General features: G+C 37.4%; 1 protein-coding gene across 4 annotated transcripts; it reads left to right on the forward strand.

The window, feature by feature from the left end:
• Nucleotides 1-1,198: 1,198 nt before the first annotated feature.
• Nucleotides 1,199-17,642, forward strand: LOC143031264 (uncharacterized). 4 transcript variants are annotated; one of them, XM_076194878.1, is made up of 3 exons: nt 1,199-1,699; nt 7,695-7,805; nt 14,033-17,642. In XM_076194878.1, exon 3 carries the CDS (start codon nt 14,346-14,348, stop codon nt 16,296-16,298), a length of 1,953 nt encoding a protein of 650 aa, XP_076050993.1. In that variant the 5' UTR covers nt 1,199-1,699; nt 7,695-7,805; nt 14,033-14,345; the 3' UTR covers nt 16,299-17,642. The 4 variants fall into 4 exon arrangements, with proteins under 4 accessions (XP_076050993.1, XP_076050991.1, XP_076050992.1 ...); XM_076194876.1 differs by having other exon boundaries at nt 1,199-1,679; XM_076194877.1 differs by lacking the exon at nt 7,695-7,805.
• Nucleotides 17,643-18,339: the final 697 nt, after the last annotated feature.

The following is an 18,339-nucleotide window of genomic DNA, read 5'->3' on the forward strand; positions in this document are numbered from 1 at the left end:
GCGGATGGGGACGGACGGTTGGCACCCCCTCCCCCTCTCTGGGAGGGGGGGAGAAGGGGTCAAAGGGCATGAGCGCTGGTATCCCCCTTCCCACCCGAATGCGGGGGGGGGGGGTGGCCTCACGTTGGCTTGGGTGGCACAGTGCCGAACAAGGACCGCGCGTGGGTGGTGGTGAATGCGAGTGTGAGTGGAGTGTACAGTACCCGGAAAGGGGGGATACGATAAGCTAGCATTAATGGTTAGGAGGTAGGGAATTAGGCTAGAGAAGTGGAGGGAGAGTTAAGTGCCGCAAAGGAATGTAAGGGCCCACCCAGGAGCGACCGAAACCGAAGAACCGACGTCATCGACGCACAAGTAAGTACTTTTGAATCACAATAACCAAGATCAAGTAGTTAAAAATAATGTGTATAACTACAATTACAATATAATTTTTTTTTACTGTTGACTAGCCAATATAAAACAATGTCACATGATATGACCAAGATCAATTTATATCACTCATGTACACCATCATTTAATTCTAGTGGTACTGTAATAAACCACCATCCTCTGAAATAAATCTACTTTCAAGACTGTGTGTGAAAAGGAAAGAAAGATATGAACTTCCAAAATAAAATATATTATACTCCGTATTATGTGAGAAAGAAAAAATACCAATAACTAAAATAAAATGTATTACTCCATACATTACGTTTAAGTTCCTAAGTAAACTTTTTAGTACCCTCTACAATAAATTAAACCAGTTTATTAAACAACCTCCTAGAGACTCTGACATACATGAATAAAAAATACATGTGACTTTTCTATTGTGTCTAAATATAATCAAAAGCATCATCAGATTTAGAAATGTTTGATGCACTACTCCGTTCTTACATATTTTCACTAAAGAAGAGCTGAAACATCCTTTGGCTAGGCACAAAATCTTTGCAACATTTCCCGCATGATATAACCAAGATAAATTTATATCATTCATATACATCATCATTTAATTCTTGATATAAGTAAAAGTTATCTCTAATCACGACCGGGTATTTAAAAACGCCCCCCAAAAATGCCAAATTCCCAAAAATGCCACCCAACAAATTTTCCTGCCAAACACGGTAAAAACATTCCAAAAATACAAAATTTGGCATTAAAAACGCCAATCTGGCAACTCTGAAGCTCAGTGATGATCTGCATTCGCAGAACATAGATGGCAGGCTAGGGGTAACCACGAATCGTAGCTGGGGTCGGTAATTTTGCAGAGGATAAAAACGTTACTTCTCTTTGATCAAATTACATAAAAATTATATCTTTTAAATAAAATAGTTCAAATAATGCAACCATATGCTAATTTGTTACGGTATATGTAGCTGTGGTCGGTCATACTGCAGAGACTAAAACATAACTTCTCTTTGGTGAAATTACATGAAAATCACACATTTTAAAGAAAAAAGTTTAAATAATTCAACTATATGCAACCATACATATATAGAAGTGCGCATTTGAGCAAAACCCGTCCTTATTTTGTATTTTCTCGGTTTTCTCGGTTTTCTCGGCAATTAGTGACACCGTGTTTGTTTACATATGACAACATAACCCGTCGAGACTTGAGGGATCACCCTCTCAGCTATTTGAAGATCCTGTTTTCGTGGTTGTGCTTTGTACAGGCCAAACAAATGTGCTTTCTTCAAGAATTCGTAAGTGCAGCTATTTAAGGGTAAGGTAGCCAGAGTACATCCATAGTGTGTTCACATTTGTTACACACTTCAGTTCCCATTTGGCAGTGTATTTGGAATTCTGAACTCTGGTAAACGTGTGGGTATTATCAAGACGTTTGCCAGTTTCACAGTGGTAATTACCCATATAACTGAATAGTTCTTATCACTGAGTATTTTGTACTTCAGATATAAGTGCCGCAAACTTATGGTAACATCAGTAGCTATTAAAAAAAAAATGGGCAAACATTATTGTATTTATCAAGGGATTAGGTCAAGTCAGATCTGACAGCTGCATTTCTTACTGCTATCACTGGCTAGCTCTTATCATTGAGTATTCTGAACCCCACATGTAAGTATTGCTAATTGATAGTAATGTTGGTAGTGATTTTGAGTAAATTTAAGTTGGCATAAATCTTTGTATAAAGATTTTTCACTGGTCTCACAGCTGCAATTCTTACCTATCATTGGCTAGCTCTTATCATGATTTTGAGTATTTTGAGGCCAATTATATTATATAAATGCTGCAATTAATGTCAGTAGCAATTTCAAATATAAATTGAGACTGGCAATCATCTTTATATTTACCAACATGTGTATAGTGTTTGCTTACATAGTTATTACATTCTTCTTATTAAGGTGTGGAGCTCCATCTTGTCTTCCTCTGTCCGAAAATAATTGATCAAGTTCACTCTGAATTTAGCATGCACTGGTATTCTTGCAAGTAAAAATCTTTATATTGACTCCAGAAGCCCAAGTCATTGCATTACACTGTACTCTGAGTAGTTATACTGGGTTATTTTTAGAAGTGCACATCAAAATGTTATAGGAGTAGGAAATTAGAAATAAATCTTGTAAATTATAATACATCTACATAATACATATTTTTCTTGGTGGATATCAATAACAAAAAACCTTGCTTAAAGCAAATACACTACCTAATGGAGCTGTGACAATAGATTTGAGATGCCTTGTTGTCATCTGCCCAGTCCTGTCAATGTCAGTTTGATGATGGTGATGACTACATTGTATACTGGGTGTTCTCCCACTCCAAGTGGCATCATATTTTTGAAACCATTCTATGGAGCTGAGCTGCATGATTTTCTTGAAGCTGTGAAGCTCCTCAACACCCTACGGTCTCATTGGACGTTAAAACTGGCCGTCAACATCCCTGATGACGACAACCCTGATGACATCTAACATTACAGGTAACCATATTACTAAATGCAGGTTAGATTAGACAAAGTTATCATACTTTAATTTCTTTTACTGCCTCATCTATCAAAATAAGGATGGTGTCTCAAGTAATTGTCACAGCTCCATTCAATAGTGTACCACTTTTGGCATCTTTTTCAGCTATCAATTTCTACCCAGAGAAACATATTTATGTTGATGTATCATGATTTACAAATTTGATATTTGACTTTCTATTGCTATATTGTTTAGGTGTGCATGCCTTAGAAATTTCCATTATACGTTCCCTATTGTAATCTTAGATACTGGATCCAGGTCATTTAACCTATTGACCGCTGCAAGTGATGTGATGATTTCCTGTTTTTCATATGTAAGAGGCCATCACAAAGATAGAGGACAAGGTTGGGGATCAAATGAATTGGCACTGTACTCAATGTAAAATAGGGTATGGGAATATACTGCAAGCAGTTAAGGTCCTTGTAGTGAAGCAAGTTAAACTACTTGAGAGTTTGAGCAAGAAGTAAAGGAACAAATTGAAGGTATTACTGAAATAGTTAACACTAAAGTTAATAAAGATAATGTACAGTGTATTAATAAGAAAATACTGGAACATGCTGTCCCTGAAATAACAAAAAAGGTGTTGCCAGAACTTTCAGAATCAAGGTTAGCCAAAAAAATGATAAAAAAAAAAAAAAATGGAGGAAGTGGAGAAAAGATTACATGATATGTAATTGATGATTAAAAGAAATGAGGAAATGGAACAAAAAAGTAGGCACTGCAATCCATGCAGGTGGTGGACAAAAGAGGTATCTGTAAGCCATAGTGTACAAGAATCAATCAAGATATTCAGGGATGAGGAATCCAGGAGATGCAATCTTATAATGTATGGTGTGCCAGAAAGTAGAGATGATGATGGTAAAAACAGATCTGAGGAAGACAGGAAATTTGTAATGGAAATGTGTTGCATTGGTATGTGCTAACAGCATTCTGCTTGGAAAAGAAGAGTGGAAATGAAACTGCAGCCTAGATGAAATCATGTCCATTACTTGTTGGTTTTGAAAGTCTAAGAACAAAGATCGAGGTACTAAGAAATTTGAAAATGGCTACAGAAATGGAAGAATACAGTAAAATATATAAGCAGCAAGACTTATCTTTTGCTCAGAGAGCTGAACTGAGGGATCTGGTAGAGTAGGACAAAGAGCGGGAAGTTAATGGTGCATCAGGAAATATTTTGTGCAGAGTGCAAGGGCCTCCAGGATACATGTGGATAAAAAAAAAATCAGGAAGCACCAAGCCTAACAACAAAAACATCAGACTTAGGATAACTAATACACAGAAAATTTTATTCTGGTATACAAATGCAGAATCATTGGTAAACAAAATGGAGAAAGTTAAGAAAAAACAAACAAACAGATATAATAGCAATAGTGGAAGTGAAACTTATAATTACAAGATCTAAATTGACTAAAGCTAAAATTCAAATGAATTGCTGAACCAAGAACTTACATAGGGAATGAGTAAAGGGGTTATTATGTATGTAAAATATTATATCTATGCAAAAGACTGATACAATACAATTCCATGAATCACTATGGGCCACTACACAGTTTAGAGATGGCGATAACCTTTTGATCGGTGTAATATACAAGAGTCCTGCAATTACTAATGAAGGTGAAGAAAGTCTGATGCAAATGTTAAAAGGACTAGCAAATACTGAGTATTCTCACATTCTTCCTATAGGGGACTTTAATTATCTAAGGATTAACTGGGAAGATTGGACCACACCAAGGGGAGAACACACTAGTGAATTTCGTTTTGTGAAGGCCCTATGGGATGCATATTTATATCAAGATGTCAAAAAAGCTACAAGGAGAAGAGGAACAAATATACCAAGCTTGCTAGATCTTGTAATTACAAATGAAGAAAATATGGTAGATGGTGTTGAGATTACAGCACCACTAGGTAAGAGTGACCATAATATGCTCAAGATTAACTACAACTGCTGTACTAAGTGATATAAAAATATTTGTACAACATACCTATATGACAAAGATGACTGCTCTGCCATGAAGACTTATCTGTCAGAAGAATGGGTACACCAGATTAGGGAAGCGGATGGCTTAGAACATCAGTGGCTGCTGTTCAAGGAGAAAATTAAAGAAACGGTGACAAGGGACACACCAACTAAAGTATTCTCTGAACTTTCAGCAATGAAAGACAAATATAATTTAGACATAATATAGGAGATATAAGATTTGCATTAGTCTTTACTAGGAAAAGTGATACTGATGATCTGACCTTTGAGCAGTGAGTTCCAGAAATTAGCCAGCTCAACCAAGTTGAGATATCACAGGAAGTAGTGCTGCAACATCTGACAAACTTAAAAATTGACAGTTCACCAGGATCTAACTCAATTCATCCAAGAGTGCTGTGAGAGATGAGACACGAGATAAGTGAGGCTCTAACTATTATTTATAACAACACTCTCCTGACCAGCAGAATACCAATGGACTGGAAGACAGCCAATATAAGTGCAATTTTTAAAAAGGGTAATAAAAGAAGAGCTGAAAACTACAGACCAATAAGTCTAACATGCATTACTTGTAAAATATTAAAAAAGATAATCTGCTAAGCAACAAACAGTACAGATTTATTGAAGGGTGTTCCGCAACTCTACAATTACTTAAGGTGCTTGATATCTGGGCATCATTAACTCTTAGAAAGCGGTAACAGTGTGGATGTGATGTATCTAGACTTTATGAAAGCATTTGACACAGTCCACCACAACAGACTTTTGACCAAACTAAAAATGTATGGAATAACTGGACAAATATACAGATGGCTTGAGACATTCTTACTTGGAAGAGAGCAAGGAGTTATTGTTAATGGAGAAGAATCTGAATGGCAAGAAGTGGGATACCACAAGGAAGTGTTTTAGGACCAGTGCTTTTCATCATTTGCTGATGATGCCAAACTGTTCAGAAGTATATCAGGACCAGATGACAGTAACATACTCTAAGAAGACACAAAACACATCTATGACTGGACTGATAAGTGGCTGCTAAAACTACATCCAAGAAAATGTAAAATAGTGCATTTAAGTGAGCAACAGGCAGACAACAATTATGGTCACAGATATAGCATATATAATACTTCAGAAGGCATAATTTAAGCAGAATTAAAATATACACAGGAAGAACAAGATCTAGGAGTATTAGTGAACAGTAAATTGAAGTTTGAAAGCCATATTCAATACAAAATCAACAATGCTAATCAAATTATGGGTGTCATCTATAGGACTTTTAAACACATGGATTTAAAATGTTTCATTCTCTGTTTACAGCTATGGTAAGACCCACATCTGGAATGTGCCCAAGCAGTCTGGAGCACTTGGAGGAAAAAAGATATTAGAGCCATAGAAAATGTCCAGAGAAGAGCCAAAAAGATGATTCCAGATCTAATGAACCTAACATGTGAGGAAAGATTGAAAAAAGAAAAATAGATTTACCATCATTAGTTTATAGAAGAGCCAGGGGAGATATGATAGAGGAATATAAGATGATGCATGGCAAATATGAAGGAGAAGTAGCACTACATTTGATGACTAGGGGACATGATTACAAGATGCACAAGAGGAGAGCCAAAAAATGTTGCATGAGAACTATTTTACATATAGGATTGTGGACATCTGGAACAACCTGCCTACACATGTAAATACTCATACTAAGGCATCCTTCGAATGTCATTTGGACAAGAACTGGGATGGACAAGATGTCAAGTTTAATTTTGAAACGACTCTCAATGTCACCAAAAAAATTATCAATGAGGATCTGGATATAGAGGCTTAATGACCTGCGTCCAGTAACAACAACATAAGTAAATATGAGTAAAATATCAGGTAACAAAGCTTCATTGTTGTTAGATTGAATTCTTTGTTTAAGTGACATGAACCAGAATAAAACAGCATGAGGCATATTTTCTCCTAGACAGGGGGTAGAAGTTTACTGTACAGACAGCCACAAACTGCCAATTGGTGATCCAGACATTGACTGGGAGGAGACTTTACCTCTTCCTAATTATTCACCAGTTTGATTACACGCTTATGTTGGCAGTGTGTAGTTGTACTATTTCCAAAGACCTGTAGGTCCTCAAATGGCATTCTCAAGTCTGAACTTGACAGCAGTCTTTGATGCTTTGTTTATAATATTCTTTTAATATTTGTCAAGGAGTATGAGTTTATTTATTTTTTCTACACATCAGTGGACAATTTCAATTAATTAAATGATTGTCCTTTTTCTGGTGAAGTATTAAGCCTGGTTCAGAGTAATTCCATGAGAGTAGATAATTACAAATCCAACTCATACCTAACTTGCCTAACTAAACCCTCTACTCTGATATGAATACAGCTTTTTTCCCCCACTTGCCAGGCAGCAATAGAGGCACAGTGACAATAGCTCTCCATGGGAACTGATGAACAAGTGCCAGTCCTTCCTAATATTGTATATCCATTTTCATAGTTAACTCAATATATTCAGCCTTAGGAATTATGAAAGTAATGCATAATTGGAAGTGTGTATATTCGTATGTATGTGTAATTATTCTTGAAGTTTCTGTGAAGTTGTAGTGATCGCCATTCCTGAATGCTTATTAAATTATCAATTCAATTCTTTTTATGTGAAAGTGGGATGAATGTGTAATAGGATATCTTTGTACAAATATCTATATTATCATATCATTTTGAGTGTCTGTTGTTTTCTGTGTAAAAGGGAATGAATAGTATTAATTAGGATTTTGGCAACTTAGGTTTTCCTGCGTGCCCAGGAAGGATGCAGAGTCAGTTAGAGTGTGGACTGGATAAATACAGGCTGTGTCTCCTTATTCCAATGTTGAATACCCATTCAACACTAAGAAAAAGTTAGTAACTATTTTGTCATCCATTGCACTTATTTTAAATATTATACGTTTTTGCTCTTCAAATATCTTTGAAGTGAAACTTTGATACAAAATCACCTGTAACAAATTATAATAACCTCACATGCAGACCAAAATACATATGAAGTAGAGTGGAGATGCCTGAGAGACCAGTTAATGTCTGCCAAAAAACTGGAATTTGCAAATGATATACAGTACTACCTCTCATTAACGGACTAAAAGGGGGGTAATGGTGTCTGTTGATGTGAATAATCCATTGATTTGGAGTGTTTTTTAGGTGGCACAGTGATTACACAGCACCAAAAACACCACAAACACAGCTAATTAACGTCCATTAATAAGAGGTAGTACTGTAAGGCCCAGAGATGTGTAGTAAACTCACATTTGAATTGTAATTATGCAGTAGTCTAGAGTAGTTGCATAATTTGAGTAAAAATCTACCTTGTTTGACTAACTGCTGGCCTCTTTTATGCATTTGCCTTGTACAGTATGTTCTAGGACCTAACCTAACTAACAACTAGCAATGAAGAGATATGGAGGTTTATATGCAGCTCCCCATCTCTGTACCAGTGGAAGACTGAAAAAACTTCCAAAGTAAAACAAGTTTACATAGTTTTTCTTGGACTGTCCCCTCTATTGTATGATAACCTGCAAAATATGTGTGGGTATATGACAATCATTGCTACATACATAACCAGCAACATGTGAAGTAAAAAAAAAAAAAAAAAAAAGGCAACATGGTTCACCCCTTGAAATTTAGGATTTCCACTGGGATAATCACTGTGTGCAACTTTGTTCTTTCCACCTCTTCTCAGGACTGTAATTCATTCCCTATGTCTCTGGGCACTGTGTTCCATAACTACAGTTCTTGAACAATCTCTTCTTGCTCGTAGTTTTTCCTCCAATATGGAGGTGGCATAAACATATCACAATGTGACCCTTGATCTCATGCAACAGTGGTCTATATGTGCAGATCACTTCCAGCTTGTTTAAATCAGGCCCTTAATTTTTGTCCTGTGTCCTTCCTCCACTTGACCTGAACCAGGTGTGTCCACTAGTATAGGACTTTCCTCAAAATTAGATATTGTCTCCTGATTTGCCTGGCATTGATCAAGTCTCTTTTTGAATTGTACTATAGTACAAGCCCAATTTAACAAGTCCCTCTTTAGGAGAAACCAGATTTAATGGAAGTATAAAATATCTAGTTGCAGATATATGGGATAGGAGGAAAGCTGTTGAGAGCAGTCAAGTGCTTTTACAAGAGTAGTAGAGCCTGTGTTAGAATTACAAATGGAGAGAGTGAGGGGTTGGAGGTAAAGGTGGGACTTTGTTAGGGATGTGTTGTGTTGCCTTGGCTGTTCAATTTATACATGGATGGGGTGGTACAAGAGGTAAATGCAAGAGTAATGGGCCAGGGATTGGAGAGGGTTAAAGAAAATGGAGAAAAATCAGAGATAAGCCAGTTGTTGTTTGCTGACAACACTGCACTTGTAGCAGAATCAGAGGAGGGATTAAGGAAGCTAGTGACAGAGTTTGGGAAGCTGTGGGAAAGAAGGAAGTTGAAAATAAATGTGGGTAAAAGTAAAGTGATGAGATGTACAAGGGCAGAGGATGGCAGCAAATTGGAAGTGAGTATTAAGGGAGAGAGACCGGAGGAAATGGATAGCTTTATATACTTGGGTACAAAAGTGGTGGGAAAGGGAGGGGTGGAGGTGGAGATAGAATGTAGATTGAGAGTAGCCTTGGATTATTAAAATGTGTAATAAGAAATAGACATTTGGTAATGGATGCTAAGAGGAGGTTGTATAAAGGAGTGATTGTGCCGACAGCAATGTATGGGGCAAAAACATGGAACATAAGAGAGGAAGAGTTTAAATGTGTTAGGAATGAAATGCCTGAGAAGTATGGTAGAGGTTACTAGGATGGATAGAGTGAGAAGCAAGGAGGTGAAGAGGAGAACAGGGTTGGAAAGGGAGTTAGAAGATTGGGTTGATGAGAGAGTATTGGGATGCTTTGGACACATGAACAGAATGAGTGAAGAAAGACCTGTCTTGTTGCAATTAAAAACCTGCTGGGGTAGGTAACTCAGAATCCATAGGCTTCCTAAAGTCACCAATGAAGTTCTCTGTTGCCTTTGTGTCAGAGCTTGCTGCTTTGCCATGCCTCACAATGCTGTGGATGTCGGTTCTTCTTCTTTTAAACTACTCAAACCACCTACGGGTTGCCTTGAATGCTTGTTTGTCTGTTGCTGCTCCTGGCATTTTCTTAACAAGGTCGGCAAAAATTACTTTTGCCTTCTCACAAATAAGGCTCTCATTAATAGTGTCACACCTTGCATTTGCTTTCAACATTGTCAAGAATGCATGGCCATTATACAGTTATTCTTGTTACTCACTTTGAAGCATCTGTTTCCTTAATCTTGTCCTTGTTCTTGAGGATAGTGCAGATTGTTGATGTAGTCTGATTGTATGTGCGTAATAGGTCAGCCACACTCACACCATGTTCTCACTTCTCATTGATTTTACATTTCACTTCAACAGTGATTTGTCTTCTTTTGTCCCTGTCATCTTGCATTTTTTTCTTCGGGGACATTCTTGTACTGAAAAAATCATAAATATTGTGTCTGAACACATACATACATATACCATTTTTTTTTTTTCCCTTTACAAGGGAGGTAGCCAAAGTCAAAGGCATAAAATTCACTTCTACCCATTTAATCCCCACATACACCACCCCCATTCACCCCCTTATCTCTCTCTTTTCTTGGCTCCTTCTGTATGATGGGTCATCCCTGCAACTGAACACAAGTTTGGAAAATGTATGATCACAAGCGACAGTAAGATGCTGGTGGAACAAGTGCTAAATACAGACTGATAACTGAGCTTCCCAGTAACATGAACACAACATTCACTCCCTATAAGTCTGATATGTGTCCAGCACCCATTGCTGGCTTCATACTGAATGCACATAACAAACTGATGTATTACACATTATTTCATCATAAATCAATCACCACATTAACATTTTTTGGTTTCCAGTTGTATTTCATGATTCACTTACTACAATGCAATTATTACAACATGGTTGAAATATATACAGAGTTGCATCCGCAGAAAATGTTATTAAAAATGTTTTTTCTGTTTTGAACAGTTCTAAGACACTTTTCTTCCATGATGTTTTTGTCAAATGTCTCATTTTTGAGTTACACATTCCCACCCTACAATTATACCAGCAAAGTATTCAATTTTTCTAAATAGAAAGAGGGTTTTATACTGTTGTGGAAGATTCCACAACTCTTTGGTTCTATGGAATTTCTGTTAGAAAATAATGCCTCGTTTTCAAGGTATACCACTCCCTCCCTCTCCCTTCACAGTTTTGGGAGCGAGAGACTAGGAGCTGAGCTGGGAATCAGGGGTTTTGGGTGGGGAAGTAAAAGATGAGTGGGTAATTCTAATCTAACCAACTAAACCAAACTTAATGTAGCCCACCCAATCCCAAACATGCATAACCTAACATCATAGCCTCTTGTATTCAAACTAAAGGCAGGAGTCGCTGCCCCACAGGATAAATGTTGATTGGCAGAGAGCCCTGTGATACTCATGGTTACATATGATTGGCTCGAAAGAAAATAGGCATAATTCAAAAATGCGTCATTTACTACAAAAATGCCATACAAGAGTGTCCATGAGCAGTCCAAAATACTGGATAGTCATGGTTTTACTATTGAATTTGCTGAGGGTGTAATGCTGGATGTCTTTTATGCATTCATCAGCCAAGTTACTTGAAAACTACAAGATTTACTGGATTTTAAGGAAAAAATCAAGACTCCAGAGTCAAAATAAAAAAATCTAAGATCTAGTAAAAAAAAATTTTCAAGCAGTGGCAACATTGGCCAAGAAACAGACAGGAATGAGCTAAACACGAGTCACAAGAAGGTGCTCCCCGTGATTCATGGCCAGCTAGGTAGAAAGGAGCCGTCGCGTTGGGCATGCAAATCAATAAACGTCACTCATTAAGTGAAATGTCACTCATTAAGCAAGTAAATTTTCTTAAAATTTTGCTTGTTACATGAGGTGCTTGTTAAGCAAGGTTTGACTGTACAGTACCTGCAAGTGATTTAAGCGTGTTGAGTCTAGGTGTGCATTTTGTTTATGCTTGTGATGTGTTGCTTGAATGACATGAATGTATCAGATGTTAAGTCCAAGAATCTTGGGTGCATTTTTGTGTGGTATAAGGGTGATGTTGATAAAGCGGTGTGGTATGTATTTGTGTTCTGCTATCCAGTTGGTGGGAAGTATGGCTTTGGATTTGGTTGAGGTTATTTTGAGTGTATTTGTGATGAGATAGGTGTTGAATGTGTAGGTATGTCAATTGTATTTCTTTGGCTATGTGTGTTATGGTGTAATGTAATTATCTGTATTTACCTAGTTGTATTTTATGGGAAGGGGAGCTATGCTCGTGGTGTCCCGTATTCATATCTCATTTTATCTAAACTATTTTTAAATTCATTTTTTGTTTTTGCACACACTACTTTCTCATCTAACTTGTACCAAATGTCTATTACTCTGTGAGGAAAGCTATTCTTTTTCAGATCTCTTCTATAGCTGTCTTTCTTGATTTTCTTTCTGTGTCCTCTTGTATTTCCTTCATTCCATTTTATTAGATCCTCTCTATCAATAATTTCTATGCCTTTCATGATTCTGTAAATAGTTATCAAATCTCCTCTCTTCTTTGCTCTAGTGTCTGTAGCTCAAGTTTTGCTAGTCTCTCTTGATATGATAGTTTTGAGAGTGTTGGTGCCAATTTTGTAATTGCTCTTTGTATTCTTTCAAGTTTTGTTATACATTTTTTTGTATTTGGTGACCACATTGTTGCTGCATATTCCAATCTTGGTCTTATCAAAGTGATTAATATTTTCTTCACCATTTCTTCATCCAGGTATGTGAATGCCACTTTGATTGTTCTTATTAAGTTATAAGTTTCTCCAAAAATCTTATTTATATGTTTCTCAGGTGACATATTATTCATAATAATGACTCCCAGGTCCTTCTCATTTTTTACTTTTTTTATTCCCTCTTCTCCCAATTTATATGATCCTTCTATTTTTTTTTTTTGCTTCTTCCAAATTCCATTATACTACACTTTTTGGTATTGAACTCCATCTCCCACTTCCTACTCCATTCCCATACTTTATTGAGATCACTCTGTAGTGACTCACAATCTTCTTCCGTGTTCCCTTTTTTTAGCAGTTTTGTGTCATCTGCAAAGAAGCTCATGTAATTTTCAATTTCTTTATCCATATCATTAATATATATATAGCAAACATTATTGGGGCCAAAACTGTTCCTTGGGGAGCACCGCTTATTACTTCATCCCAGTTAGAGTGTTTGTCTCTTATCACTACTTGTGTAGGAAGAGATTTGTATTTGAGGTGTGGTATGTGGGTATATCATGCATAGGTTAAAGGTAGGGGAGAGGACTGGGCCCCAAAGCACTCTGTTCCTAAACTTTCTAATGTGTGATGATTTGTACGTGACACATTGGCATTTCTATTTACCAAGTAATATGTCATGATGGTTGAAATTGTTTTAGTAGGTATATCTGATTTTTTTTTTTCTATTAGACAAACAGGTATTTTACTAAATATGATAAGAGAAAAATATAGAAAACACCTCTACAATTTCTTAGCTCAACCATGTTTATTACGGTGTACTTAATAACACAGGTACACTATTTACCAGTGTATCTAAAGGGATGTGACTTGCATCACTTATTTGAGCCAGATGAGTGACATGAACTGAATAAGCCTTCCTAGAGTAGGTCATATTTAGATTCAGTTCTTATGAGCCCAAACATGAAATGTTATAGTTATATCAAAATATGCTGTGGCAGCTGTTAGGTCATTCTCCATTTCCAAATCGCGTGACATGAGGAAAAACCTAGAACAAAATTGGAGTCATTCTGCTGGTCTTAGTGGGGTGAGTATGCATGTAGTAGGCTTTGGATGATTTTTAGCTTATTTTTATTGAAAAAGTAAAATGCAATATTTCATAGCACATTTGTGTTTCTATCTATTTTATGTTAGGTGATGGCAACTACAAGACCTTTGTTTAGGTACAAAGGGAATTGAGTATGAAATTCTATGTGTATGAAATATCCACCACCCTATTACAGTGTATCATTATTATTATTATCTTCTTTTTTTCCAGGATGAGGGTACCTATCACCATTTCTTTGGAAGAGCTATCCGTGGATTCCATACATGTAATACAATGATAAGGACCCAGTGTTACATCTGCAATACAGCTATATCACAAATCATCTTAGATATCGTTTGATGAACCATACTAAAGAGAAGCCTTTCCAAAGTGACCTGTGTGATTCTGCTTTCACACAAAAGGGTGATCTCAAATGGAACAAAAGTAATCTCAAAGGTCATGTGATGACCTACACAGGAGAAAGCCCTTCCAGTGTGACCTGTGTGATTCTGCTTTCTCAAAAAAGGATGGTCTCACAAAGCATATGAGGACCCACACAGGAGAGAAGCCTTTCCATTGTGACCTGTGTGATTCTGCTTTTTCACAAAAGGGTCATCTCACAAGGCATATGAGTACCCACACAGGAGAGAAGCCTTTCCAGTGTGACCTGTGTGATTCTGCTTTCTCAAAAAAGGATGGTCTCACAAAGCATATGAGGACCCACACAGGAGAGAAGCCTTTCCAGTGTGACCTGTGTGATTCTGCTTTTTCACAAAAGGGTAATCTCACAAGGCATATGAGTACCCACACAGGAGAGAAGCCTTTCCAGTGTGACCTGTGTGATTCTGCTTTTTCAGTAAAGGGTCCTCTCACATTGCATATGAGTACCCACACAGGAGAGAAGCCTTTCCAGTGTGACCTGTGTGATTCTGCTTTTTCACGAAAGGGTCATCTCAGAGAGCATATGAGGACCCACACAGGTGAGAAGCCTTTCCAGTGTGACCTGTGTGATTCTGCTTTTTCACGAAAGGGTCATCTCAGAGACCATATGAGGACCCACACAGGTGAGAAGCCTTTCCAATGTGACCTCTGCAATTTTGCTTTTTCAGTAAAGAGTCATCTCACAAAGCATATGAGGACTCACACAGGAGAGAAGCCTTTCCAGTGTGACCTGTGTGATTCTGCTTTTTCACGAAAGGGTCATCTCAAACAGCATATGAGTACCCACACAGGAGAGAAGCCTTTCCAGTGTGACCTGTGTGGTTCTGCTTTTTCAAAAAAGGGTCATCTCAGAGACCATATGAGGACCCACACAGGTGAGAAGCCTTTCCAGTGTGACCTCTGCAATTCTGCTTTTTCAGTAAAGCGTTCTCTCACATTGCATATGATGACCCACACAGGAGAGAAGCCTTTCCAGTGTGACCTGTGTGATTCTGCTTTTTCACATAAGGGTCATCTCAGAGACCATATGAGGACCCACACAGGTGAGAAGCCTTTCCAGTGTGACCTCTGCAATTCTGCTTTTTCAGTAAAGAGTCATCTCACAAAGCATATGAAGACTCACACAGGAGAGAAGCCTTTCCAGTGTGACCTGTGTGATTCTGCTTTTTCAGTAAAGGGTCATCTCACACAGCATATGAGGACCCACACAGGAGAGAAGCCTTTCCAGTGTGACCTGTGTGATTCTGCTTTTTCACAAAAGGGTCATCTCAGAGACCATATGATGACCCACACAGGTGAGAAGCCTTTCCAGTGTGACCTCTGCAATTCTGCTTTTTCATTAAAGCGTTCTCTCACACAGCATATGATGACCCACACAGGAGAGAAGCCTTTCCAGTGTGACCTGTGTGATTCTGCTTTTTCACAAAAGGGTCATCTCACATTGCATATGAGGACCCACACAGGTGAGAAGCCTTTCCAGTGTGACCTCTGCAATTCTGCTTTTTCATTAAAGCGTTCTCTCACACAGCATATGATGACCCACACAGGAGAGAAGCCTTTCCAGTGTGACCTGTGTGATTCTGCTTTTTCACAAAAGGATCATCTCACATTGCATATGAGGACCCACACAGGTGAGAAGCCTTTCCAGTGTGACCTGTGTGATTCTGCTTTCACACAAAAGAGTGCTCTCAAAAGGCATATGATGACCCACACAGGAGAGAGGCCTTTCCAGTGTGACCTGTGTGATTCTGCTTTTTCACGAAAGGGTCATCTCACACAGCATATGAGGACCCACACAGGAGAGAAGCCTTTCCAGTGTGACATATGTGATTTTGCTTTCTCAAGAAAGTATTCTCTCACACAGCATATAAGAACCCACATAGGAGAGACGCCTTTCCAGTGTGACTTCTGCAATTCTGCTTTTTCAGAAAAGGGTCATCTCAGAGAGCATATGAGGACCCACACAGGAGAGAAGCCTTTCCAGTTTGATCTCTGCGATTCAGCTTTCTCAAAAAAGAGGTCTCTCAAATGTCACATGGTGATTCACACTTGTTAAAAATTCTAGATCTGTGCAATGAATGATGTACCCTAAAAGCTGTGTGCCTGTAGGCATGCACACATGCTTTACAACAAATGCATAAAGGGGAAAAAAATATGTGCACACAAGGTATTCAAAATTAATTTGATTTTTTTTTCAGTTAAATAATTTGATTGTGTGATTTTATAATTGAAAACAAGAGAAAAATGTGATTTTGAGGATCTGTCAATTACCTTTAAGATAAGTGTGCAATTTCTTAATTTCATGTGTAGTTTTGAGATTGTACTGTGATGGTTATTCATCACCAGTACTTGCTCAGTTGAGTGAATTAAATCAAGAGGCATGTATCAGTTTCACCGCCCAAATATAATAGTCCTGGTGGCCTGATAATTGTCAATACTTGATACGATTCCAGATTTTTTTGTTCTTTTTTCATGTAACAAATTCTATTAGGAAAAGAAAAAGAAATCAGTAGAGTTTCCTACAAAGACCTACTCTTCAAGAATAACAACATAACCAAAGAGAATACTGTTGGAAAAATAGGCAACTGAGCTTTGGTAAATAGTGCACACAGACATGGTCTGTATTCAGTAATCTGTAACCATTTGAAAATTGACAATATAAAAACAATCTTTAAATAACAAAATTGCTAAGAAGTGCTGCACCATGATGTCAAATTCAAAGGAAGCAGCAAAGGGTGTGAAGTGGAAATGACCAATGAAAACTGCTGCAGCACACATTTGCAGGACAGATCCCCACAGGATGAGGTATAAGAATGGTCTCAGTGTTTGACTCTGTTTCCTCTGTTTCACATTGTGATTTCTCACTTGGTGGTGAAACATGTCAATGTCCCTTTTCTTCATACTACAGGAATAATTATGTCAATGATTTCAAACTTTCTGTACAAGAAAACATTAAATCCAAAATTATATATAATATTACACAAATATTGGTATTTGCTCTTATGAATGAATAGTTCTGTGACTTGTCGTCAAAGTTGATGGATATTGGAGGAGCCTTCCTTGCATCCAGTGCAGACTGTTTGTTGGTGAGGTTATAGTCTAATGAATCAAATAAAAACAAACTTAAATACCGTTTAGGGGAATCCCATTTGAATATGCTTGTGAGAGTGAAAAGCTACCAATGTTATAGAAATTCAATAAATTTAGGTAATGTGAATAAGGAGCGAGGAAATGTGAAAGATAGGAGAGAGAAGAAATAGAAACTAGAAATAAGCTGAGAATTAGTAATGGACATATTTTGTGGTTTTTTAGCTATTTGCAAAATTTTAAAGTTTGAATAAAGGTAACCAGTCATCAGTGTTATTATTTTTCTTAAACTTCATTTTGTACTAGTCAGATAAATATAAAATGCATATTAAATATTTTTGTCAGTTCTGTCATTGTTGTCACAAAGAACTCTGGAAATAAAAAATGAATGTAAAATATAGAATTGAAATATATGCCTAATGATTTGTCTTGTTTATGGAAAGCCAAATTTAATTTAGGTAATTGGAGAGGGCACACCTCCACCAACATCAGGGTCACAAAATAAAGATAATTTTTCCCACATTACAAATGATAGAACCCACTTTTGTATACAATTCATAAGACTTGTATACAGTCTATAAATGCCAGGGTTGCAAATTCAAAAAACCCTCTTTCAGCATATCTGGATCTGCCCCAAGACCCGACTTTCCGCAAAGTTTAATCTAAATATCTTGCCTGTCAGCACTCAGGTATAACAAACCCTCATACAGTATAAACTGATGAATCAAAGCTCGGGGAAACCTCTTGGCAATTTTCCTCCTTCTAAATAAGCAATCAAGTCATCCCATCTTGTTTCACTTAGCTGCCTATCTTTATATTCTTCCTTACTCAAACCAAGGTAATTGTCTTGATTATTGTGAAAGATGGCTCTAACTGGTCTACTTGGCTGATCTGCTACTTCATTGTGCTTTCCTGGCCTATACACAACTTTGAAACGGTAATCCTGCATTTCAATAACCCATCTATTCATTCTAGGAGACTTTGTCTTCCTTTTGAATACTGATACAAGT

The sequence above is a fragment of the Oratosquilla oratoria genome, chromosome 12 (assembly GCF_046742065.1).
Source record: "Oratosquilla oratoria isolate Oo_2021 chromosome 12, ASM4674206v1, whole genome shotgun sequence".
In the NCBI taxonomy this organism is placed as follows: domain Eukaryota; kingdom Metazoa; phylum Arthropoda; class Malacostraca; order Stomatopoda; family Squillidae; genus Oratosquilla; species Oratosquilla oratoria.

Bases quoted from the DNA above. Each gene is read 5' to 3' on its own strand.
- LOC143031264 (XM_076194878.1), top strand. From the start codon at position 14,346: ATGAGGACCCACACAGGAGAGAAGCCTTTCCATTGTGACCTGTGTGAT.